Below are 10,454 nucleotides of genomic sequence, written 5' to 3'. Positions count from 1 at the left end.
GGGGCAAGTCCATTTATGCAGTTGTGAGTGATGAGGAGGATCTTGTAGTCAATCCTGCCCATATATATCCTGTAGGTGACCGATACTGAGTATGTGAGCGTAATGACATTAAGGGTTTTCCATATATGGGCTTAAAAGGGACACAGACAGACAGACAGATATAGAGATCTCCATATGATCATAAAAGGGAAACAAGACAGATACAGAGATCTCCATATGAGCATAAAAGGGACACAGACAGACAGACAGACAGACAGACAGACAGACAGACAGATATGAGAATAAAATTGACACAGACAGACGGGTAGATTTGGTATTGCATAATGCATTCCATCGTTCCTGAACGGGCACCAGTCAGTATTTTAAATATAATGCTGAATATATACAATATAGCTGTTACGACCCCTTCTAGGGGATTAAAAGGGATTGTGACTTAATGTTCATGAACAGTGTGTTACATCACGGGCAATATGCAACACACTGCCAACGCACACGGCTGTTGAGAGCTCTTAAATACTGGGAGGTCTTCCTCTTTGATTGGTCCATCCTGATGGAAGGCGTAGCAGGCAGTGTGAAGTGAGCGGTGTCTTTTATGAGTTAAACGTTGTTAAGCGTCCCACAAAGCTTGGCCAAAGCCAGATGTAACCCCAAACCTGGGAGACTGGAGTTCAAGGTCACCAGCCCCATGTACAGGCACACACAATATGTTACTTTGCAACAGATATATTTCAAAGTTACTGAACTGAGAGTGACATAAATGATTTAAAAGAATCAAACCTAGTGTGAAATGAGCAGTGCTATGTATGAGTTAATTTCATTAAGCGTCCCGCAAATCTGCCAATGTGACCCTGGACATAAAACACAATTTTAGAGCTTTGTGTCAAGATGTAGGACAGATGTAGGCCACGCTTTGTGTCCCGGACAAAGCCAGATTTTGGAGCTTAGCTCCTTCCAGGATCACCGCCCAAAAAGTTGATAACTGTGGGCTCGCTGAAAGGCGAGGCCAGTATGTTATCCCCATTAACTTTATATATAGACCAAGGTTATTCTCCTCAAAAAAATTACGACAGTACAAAGGCGGGGCCTTTAGCCAATGAGGAGCAGCATTCTTGGTGACATCACCACCAACAAGTACGACCCGATAAAAATAACAACAACACCCACATGAAATCTTTTGAAGTGTGTTCTCCAAGATCTTTATATACTATGGTTATTCTCCTAAAAAAAACTGAAACATTCAATAAACAGTGACCGTCTGTCGGCAGCCCCCTCTCTCACAATACGGCCCCCTTTCTCTATCGTGCTGCCACGCTGCCTCTGTTTACAACATGCACCTATTTCCTGTTAATATTAACCTGGTAACATTTTGCGCATTGGTAAAGGGGGACACTTTATTGTGAAGGACAACAGGAAGAGAAGACAGGTGTTATGACTGCTGCTGTGTTCATAGTATGTTGTTGTCGTGTAGTGAGATGGCTGCACAGCCGCTCACATTCAAAACTTTTTGTTGGACACATGTACAGTACACCAGCGCTACGTTGATCATCATATCATCACAGAGTGAGTACCTACCAGTAAGACTCCCTAATCGGGAGATAAGCGACCGTAGGTCTCGCTAGAAGAGGGCCATGTGAGAAATGAGGGGTGGGGTCTCCGCGTTGCCTTGGCGGACGAATAGGTACCGGCCCCGGCTCTCCCGGACGCTCCTAGGCCGAGTTAGGGCATTTTATGTGAGCTGCAGTGGAGGGGGTCCTCCACTGGGGGCGCCACCACTTTTGCATCCGTTCTGGAGTAGCAGGAGTGGGTGGTCCCCGGGAATTCCCCGTGAGCAGCCCCGTGGGGGTGGTCATTTGGTCATTTTTGCACATTTGGTATTTTTTTTACACCTGGGGGTCCCCCAGGGACCTGGGGGTCCCTGGAACTCCGGGGGTCCTTGGAGGTTGTAGTTTGGCAGGTAAGGAGTGTGTGTGCAAAATCTGGCATGGATCGGGGCAACGGTTGCGGAGATATGAGCAGGGCAAAAGTGTGACGTCTGACGTGTGACGGACGGACTGACTGACTGACTGACTGACTGACGCACGGACACCTGGTGGAGCTTTCTGTAGTAAGTGCGACCTACGGTCGCAACTACTGGTAGCCTCATTGTTGCCTGGTCAGCTGAGCATTGTTTCTCAAACGTTTACATTTCAAGGTCTCCCCTCTGAGTCTGACACCTCTGAGTCTGACAGTGTACTAATGCAACCAAATGGATGTGTTCTCTTGCCTATCTCTCTATCCCTCAGAGCTCAAAGCATGTATCATCAACATGTGTGTGTGTGTGTGTGTGTGTGTGTGTGTGTGTGTGTGTGTGTGTGTGTGTGTGTGGTGTGTGTGTGGTGTGTGTGTGTGTGTGTGTGTGTGTGTGTGTGTGTGTGTGTGTGTGTGTGTGTGTGTGTGCTGGCTGGCTGTGCGTGATTTGGTTGGATCACTCAGTACTGATGGGCTGTGCTTCAGTTGTATAGGCTACTCACGTATACAGTACTGTATACTTGTGTATGCAGGCTATATGTGCCAGCCAGATAGTGGTATGTACTGTAACTGTTTTGGGTCACTGTATTATTAGTGTGGTTGCCCCAACAGGGCAACACATTATAGTAGGGGAGAGCGGGGTAAACTGAGACACCGGGTAAACTGAGACACTCCATTTATCTTGGCAATGGTACACATTTGTGGTCATGTGACCATTATATTTTCAAGCCCCTTGAATTTCCCACTTGCCATGAAAAGAGAGACCTGATAGTGCTGTAGAAAACATGATTTTTTCACAAAAATGTGTTTTTTGCAGGTAAAAGTAAATTTTCTTGCTGTCAACATAATCAGCTGTTGTGTCAAAGCAAATTGATGCAGGGAGAACATTTTATAACATACATGTTGATGAACTACCAACTTATAAATCCATGTGATAGATGCTAGCTGAAGATTACCCTGAATTGATAAAAACATCCCTTTTCCCAAAATGTGGCTGTGGGGTAAAGTGAGACAATTGCTTCGGGGTAAAGTGAGACTCTATCTCACATTATCCCAACATGATAGACAGGGAGAAAGCTGTGAAAACCTGGTTAAAGGCTGTAACAAACTAGTCTCAGTTGATTCTTATGTATTTTCCCCTGTAGAATCCATTTCTGATATATATTTCGTTGTATTGTGCATAATTAATTAGATAATTAGCATATTTGACTAGATTTGACTAAATATGCTAATTATTTCATTAGTTATGCACAATACAACAATATACTTTGCAGAAATAGATTCTACAGGACAAATGACATAAGGATCAACTGAGGAAAGTTTGGTAAACCCTTCTATCAATTTTTTATAGGGTTTTTAGTTTTTTCCTTCTGCCCATGTGTCACATTATTTGACACATGGGTGGAAATGACAGGACAAACCCTATTAAAAGACTTTCTGCTATGTACATTTTTGTATTGCGCATATTTAACCCGGTTAACCGGGTTTTTGTGTTTTTATGGTAGTTTTAAAGTGAAAAAAAGTGAGTGGATCACTTTACCCCGTTGATTTCTCTGGTCTGTCTCAGTTTACCCCGGTCTTGGGGTAAACTGAGACACAAGACCACTTTTTTTAAAACAATCATATTTTCTCTGCCTTTTGTCTTGAATATGTTCTGATATCTTCCATTGTTAGGAAACATCCCAAATTACTGGGAAATGTGTACATTTTTACTGATATATCTTTTAGTTCGCCTAGAGGGGAGCAAATGTAAAAAGTGTCTCAGTTTACCCCGCTCTCCCCTACTGGGGAGACTTTATTACTAGGGTACCTTTTCCACTGCCATTGGAAATTGACAGACAGACAGACTTCTGTCCAGGACAGGGAATCAATAGGGATTCAATGGGAGTGGGAATCATTAGGGAATCAATTGGTCGAGCTTCACATGACAGTTAGCTTACTGCAGAATATAGTCACGTCAGCAACCGTCAGCACTTGCAATTTCCAATTGCATCTTTTCTAGTTGTATATGCAAGCTGGTATAAAAGTACTATGTCATTTCTTATTAGATTTCGTGTTACTTTATCTTCAGCATTCTCGGACTCAGCAAAGCTAGTCCACAAGGCGCAAGCTGGTCAGTGGCGTCAGCAAAAACTACATAGTATACATGGCAACATGACTGGTGACACCAGTCATGTTGCCATACCTTAGCAACAGGTAAGAAGTAGATAGTAAGTAGTAGCTAGTATTATTTTACCCCAGGCACAAGTAAACAACTGTCTGCCACACTTGAAAAAAATGGGCTGCTGCTGCTAATTAACAATAAAATGTTGCATCTGTGCTGACCTGCTGAACAGAGGAATAAACCATTTGTCAAGATAGGAGGGATACAAGTGTTGTGGAGAATATAATTCCTTGTGAAAGCCATCATTTATGTTCTAATTTGCATTGTAGTTAGTTTAAAGTAATTTAATAACAGAATAATCAAATTCAATGCGGATAGTCATAGAGACATCTGTAGATTTATTTTAAGAGAAGTACATTTTATTTTATTTTCCCCTGCAGCCAAGGTATGGCTTGCCATACCTTGCCATACCCAATTGACGCCTCCGAAGCTGGTATAAAAGGACTGTGTCATTTCTTCTTAACATACTACCAGATGGAGAAACCATTCAATCAAATAGACATTGAGACATTAAGGGTGGATCTAGAATTTCATGTGACCAGACTATGATGTCATAATTCCATGACACCAGTAAGTAGTACGACGTCAGACATCTTCATATTTGCTCTTCTTTTCCTTGTCGTGTCCAGGAACGTCACCTCCTCTTCTGACCCGGCATCCATATGTGGACGTTGATCCAGGAAAACCACCTCTTGGTGGCTCTACCTGACGGAACAGCTCAATGGAGTTATGCCTTCTTGGTTGAGGAAGGAAAGGGCCTGGGTTTATCGGATTAGGAACAAAAGGGTTTGGGTTTATCGGATAAGGAAAGAAAGGGTTTGGGTTTATCGGATAAGGAACGAAAGGGCTTGGATTTATCGGATGAGGAAAGAAAGGGTTAGGGTTAGGTGGACGAAAACGTTGACGGGCATGTACGCGATCCTGGCGTGACTTGTACTCGCGCTTGTAGAGATTTTTCCAGTCAGTGTCTCTGGACGATCCGTCTCGTCCGTGGAAGTCCCGCTGGTAGATGTGTCTCCACAGGTGGTTGTCTGCTGTGATACTGCGGAAACGCCTGTTGACGGAGGACAGGGCCATCAGGCTGTGGACGTCCAGAAGCCTCTGGATCGGGAGCAGGACCTCCGGGGGGAGAGCGCCCAGCCCAAACGCGGCAGGCAGAGCCATGGAGTCTCTGGCCGTGGCTATCAAAGGGCACACCAGCTGGTCTTTGAATGTCCGCGACAGCGCCCGCAGGTGGTTAAACGCCTCGGCTGCGCTGGGGCCCGCCCACTCCGTGCTCACAAAGCCGGACGGACTCAGAGAAAGCCTTCCCACCGTTGTGGTCGTCGTTGCTGTCGAACCCGCCATCCTGATCTTCAGAGTGGCGTTGATGACAAGCTTGGCCCCCATGGACACAGCGTTGAGCATGACCAGGCTGTCCTCGCAAAGGGGATGAGTGTAATGCAGTCTGTATGCTCCGCCCGCCATCCTCCACCCAGTGGGCATCGCCAGCATCCCACCAGGCTCTGCGTCGGAGGAACCGTGAGGAACGAAGCCTGTCTCCAGCATCAGGAGATGCACGGCCACCATGAGGCAGTCGGCGGGGGTCCTGCTCTGGGCTCTGTGGTGCAGGACCTCCAGGCAGTGGGGAGCCTTCCCCTCCTCCGCCTCGCTGCACAGCACGGGCTCCCAGGTGCAGACTACCTTTGCCGCCGCCCCCTCTGGTGTGCCCGCGTCTCGCATTTGCGTCGAATGCGAGACGCAAATGCCGGAGGCAGGCGTAGCGACCAATCCATCCATGTGGTTTATCTGGCATGGCCCTAGCCTCCTGCTACGGCTGCTGCCAGTGTTGCTGCTGACAGACTGGGCCGAAGGGGAGGCGGTGGACAGGAGCACACTGATTAGATCCCCGGAAACGATCCCACAGGAGGACAGAGTTTGGAGGACGTCTGCATCCTCCAGAGGTGCTGTGCCGTTCAGAGACAGAGTGAACTCTGTGTCTGGACTGAGTCCAAGAGAAGGTAGGAGGATTTCCTGGACCTGAAGTCTGAGGTCTGCCAACGTGGGTTCCTCTCCTGGCAGCTCCACTCTGCCGATGTGTCTGTTTATCTGAATGCGTAACCTCATGCCTCCACGCTACTGCTACTTTGTGATTGACAAACCAGTTTGAATCCCAAATATATATATACTAGAGGTTTGCGCCCACTTCGCCCTTTTTATAGTAACCTGACACATGTCCCTTTATGTCCATCTGGCATATGCTCTCCTACGGGCATAGACGGCCGCTCTCATGGCCCTACTGTATGCCTCAATATTATGACATCACCCTCTACGTTTTGTGGGGAACGGGAAGCAATACACCAGTCAAATGCACAGTTTAAGCCTCTAACAGGGCGTTTTATTTAGAAAAGAAGGAGACAGCAAAAGCCAACTTAAAGGTTCAACTTCAACTTAAAGGTAAGCACAACAGCAGGCAGTTCTTAGGGCGGGGGAGAGTGCCTGGAAGCACGGCAGGTGAGTACTCAGGTAGGTTACTCGTATACTCTTCGGCAGGTGGAGCAGAGGTAGGTACTCAACAGGTAGGTAATCAGGTACTTTAGCAGGGGCGAAGGTAAGTGTTCAGCAGGTAGGTAATCTGATACTTTAGCAGGTAGGGCCATGGTAAGTATTCAGGTAGGCAGGTAATCTGTTACTTTAGCAGGTAGGGCCACAGTAGGTATTCAGATAGGTAGGGCTGCTGAGAGTACTCAGTCACATACAGCCGAGGTAAGTACCCAGGTAAGTTACTCTTACTTTTCACAGGTAGGGGAGCCCAGGTGAGTAACTGCTAAGTAGAGCTTAAACTAATCGTTTACTTAATCAACTTAGGTTCTTCCTTTTACAGGGAATAGAGCGGTCCATATTCATGCCATCTTGCCACTAGTCATGCATGCCAGGCCAGGGTTGGGGAAGAAAGTGGGACTGCAATTCGGCCTGGAATTAGAAAGACTAACATTACTATATGGCATTTCATCACAACTACATTTGAGAGGAAATTAGTGTATGTTAGATATACTTAATGCTTGAACTGCGTCCCACTCTACAGACGAGAGAGGAGGAATGAGGGAGAGACAGCCCGGTGTGCCTGCTTTATACGATTGGTGAGATCCACCCGCACGTGTACTCAAATCAGGCTGATTAAGCGCAGGAACATTGGCAGGTAACGCCCTTCAGTGACAATGCCCCGGGGTGGGCGCGGCTTTCTCTGTGTGTCTCTGACTCATTTCTTCCTCTCCTCTGTACAGTACAGTTCACCAAAACAGTTAGATATCGAAACGCCACAGTTTATATAAGGTCGCACTTATTGATAGTGACGTCACCAATTATTATTATTGGCTTTTATGTGATGATGACGTCAGTCTGGCATAGCTAATTGTATTTGTGTTTTATTTGGTACACTAAACGTGGTCTGGTGGACAATGTAGTTGGACTGACTGTGTGATACCTGATAAGTTGACATTTCAACAACAAATGTCAAACTCCGCCTATGAGATCTTTGTGCCCATACATGTTGCCCACATTGTTTTTGTGAGAACAGTATTTCTAGTTAAAGTAATAATACATGGGTAATAACGAGTAGTTTCATCTGCAGTTTATGTAGGGATATAAAGCATAACAAATGCATTAAGATGTGGTAATGTTAATAGTGCTACAGTTTAGGCCATAATATGAAAATACAATTCCAATTCCTTTTCTTTCAATGTCATAGCACTGGTAAATATTGTTATATAGATTGCTTTTTGTCGTTGTTTTTAACCGCAAGATGAATGAAGGTGCAATGTCATCATTCGCTACTCAAGTTTAGTCACACTTAGTGAGTAGTGACACAAATTGTTCAAACAAATAAATACACATTTTGAAACACACTTGTGATTTAAATGAATCGTATTTATTACTATTGATGAAATGACCATTTGAGTTGTTGAGGATTTCGAAACAAAAAGTTTAGGACTTGGACTTGACTTGAGTGCAAAAACTTGAGACTAAACAATGATTTTGATGAAATAAGCTAAATAAGCTGTCTTATTTGATTAGTGTATCCTCCACTCTATCCTTATCTATCTATCTATCTATCTATCTATCTATCTATCTATCTATCTATCTATCATACTGTAGCTGGCTATATTGTAACCTAAAACGTAACTGTTGGTTTATTACCTCAATGGGTGCGTAAGAGCACATATTGCTTGTTTATCAGGGACGCACAGGTGGGACAGGCATGGTCAAACTCATACACCTGTGCCAGCAACAAAGAGGAAAATTACATTGAACTCAACAGAGGGAAAAATACGGCGGGTTCTCTCAGGTGTGGCAATCCTAAGTAAAATTCAATAAAAACTATGATCGAGAAAAAGGATCAAACATTGTGATTAAACAGAAATACATACTCTATATTAGTACTGTACAATGCCATGTTGTTCTCAGAAGACACGGTTGCCCCAGGCAGGACACACGCACATACACATTGCCTCTGGCATCTTAGGCATAGTACTGTAAGTTAGCCTTCTTTTTAGCTTGGACTTCAAGAATGCCTTCCATGTAATCCTCGTGGTTCAACTCTGTACCACCACGACGCAGTGCTATCATGCCAGCCTCAACACATACAGCTTTGCACTGTGCTGCATTGAAGTCGTCAGTGCAGCTGGCCAGCTCCTCATAATTGACATCGGTGTTAACATTCATTTTACGTGAGTGAATCTGCATAATCCGAGCCCTGGCCTCCTCATTAGGCATGGGAAATTCAATCTTTCTGTCTATACGTCCAGAACGGAGCAGTGCCGGGTCCAAGATATCCACTCTATTGGTGGCAGCAATCACCTTGACATGCATGTTGGGCTGAAATCCATCCAGTTGGTTAAGAAGCTCCAACATAGTTCTTTGGACCTCCCTGTCACCGGCCTTCTCGCTGTCAAAGCGTTTGGTTCCTATAGCATCAATTTCATCTATGAAGATGATAGATGGGGCCTTTTCTTTGGCCAGGGCAAAGGCATCTCTCACAAGCTTGGCACCATCTCCAATAAACATCTGGACTAGTTGGGGACCTGCTAGCTTCAGAAATGTGGCCTTAGTTTGAGCAGCACACGCTCTGGCCAGTAGAGTTTTGCCTGTCCCTGGGGGGCCATACATCAAAACCCCTTTAGGAGGCTGAATCCCTAAGTTCTCAAACTTCTCCTTGTGATTCATGGGAAGAACAATGGCTTCTACCAGCTCCTGTATCTGTTTGTCCAGCCCTCCTATATCGCTGTACTGTTCTGTGGGTCGTTCATCCACCTCCATAGCCTTGACCCTGGAGTCATACTCATTAGGCAAAGTCTCCAAGATCAGGTAGGAGTCTTTGTTGACACCGACCAGATCTCCAGGCTTGAGTTTCTCTGCATCAACCAGGCCGATCACAGGCAGGAAGTAGGTCTGTCTAGTAGAAGTCTTGATCACGGCGCACTTTCCTTTTCTCTGAGAGTCCAGGTCGATGTTTGCTCCATCCTCCTCCTGATCATTTGGGTCCACGTCCAACAGCTCTATGACATTAGACGCAAGATATGGCAGGGTCTTGTTCAGTTTGATCTTCTCTGTGTTTTCTTTAATCTTCTCCTTCATTGCCTGAAGGTCGTGGGTAACTCTCTGAACCTCACTTTTCATTAGCTTTATTTCACTGTCCAGGAGTGGGATACGTTGAACAATTTCCTCCGTGGACATCTTTAACACCTCTTCTCCGATTCCATCCTCTACATCGTCCCAAGCAGACTTCTCACTAAGTGACATAATTTTTGGCTTTGTAATTGTGGGAACACTGACCACCTAGAGAGGCTATGTGTGTATTCTACCTAACTAATAATCCAGTCCGATTGAACATGCTACCATTTATATTGGTACGGTATGCAAACGTCACACAAAGCTGATTGGTTGGGTTGGCCAATCAAGACAATTGATCACCATAGCAGCCCCAGCCCACGAGGGCTCTGGAACCATCCTTGGCCTTCTGGCAGCATAAACAAGACCTATGATGCTGAATGGCCTAGTAGTCATTTGCAAGATTACCTGCAGACACTCGGTCACAACCAATGATAAGATTGCCTGGAAGTGTGTATGACGGCTTGTATTAATAATTTGAAAAATCACACGCAATGTGAAGTGAGCGGTGCCTTTTATGAGTTAATTTCATTATCGTCCCGCGAATCGTTGCCCATGACATGTTGCAGTACACACAAAGCCAGATGTAGGAGTGGTTAGCACCGCTCAAAAAACACCACACAGACTGTTCATCCAA

The 10,454-nt window shown here is 45.3% G+C and overlaps 2 protein-coding genes across 2 annotated transcripts; both read right to left on the bottom strand.

The window, feature by feature from the left end:
• Positions 1–4,756: 4,756 nt before the first annotated feature.
• On the bottom strand, positions 4,757–6,277 carry LOC308304880 (F-box only protein 7-like; the record flags this gene model as incomplete). The annotated part of the gene is made up of 2 exons (XM_080749508.1): positions 4,757–4,876; positions 5,087–6,277. The coding sequence occupies 2 exons, from the start codon at positions 6,275–6,277 to the stop codon at positions 4,757–4,759; spliced, it is 1,311 nt and encodes a 436-aa protein (XP_080605634.1).
• A 2,391-nt stretch (positions 6,278–8,668) lies between these two features.
• On the bottom strand, positions 8,669–9,949 carry LOC308304290 (26S proteasome regulatory subunit 6A-B-like; the record flags this gene model as incomplete). The annotated part of the gene is made up of 1 exon (XM_080748860.1): positions 8,669–9,949. One exon carries the CDS (start codon positions 9,947–9,949, stop codon positions 8,669–8,671), a length of 1,281 nt encoding a protein of 426 aa, XP_080604986.1.
• Positions 9,950–10,454: the final 505 nt, after the last annotated feature.

The sequence above is a fragment of the Nannobrachium achirus genome (genome assembly GCF_963921795.1).
Source record: "Nannobrachium achirus genome assembly, chromosome: 19".
NCBI classification, from domain to species: Eukaryota; Metazoa; Chordata; class Actinopteri; order Myctophiformes; family Myctophidae; genus Nannobrachium; species Nannobrachium achirus.
The sequence above is the reverse complement of the archived record's forward strand: the minus strand, read 5'-3'. Positions and strand labels throughout refer to the sequence as shown.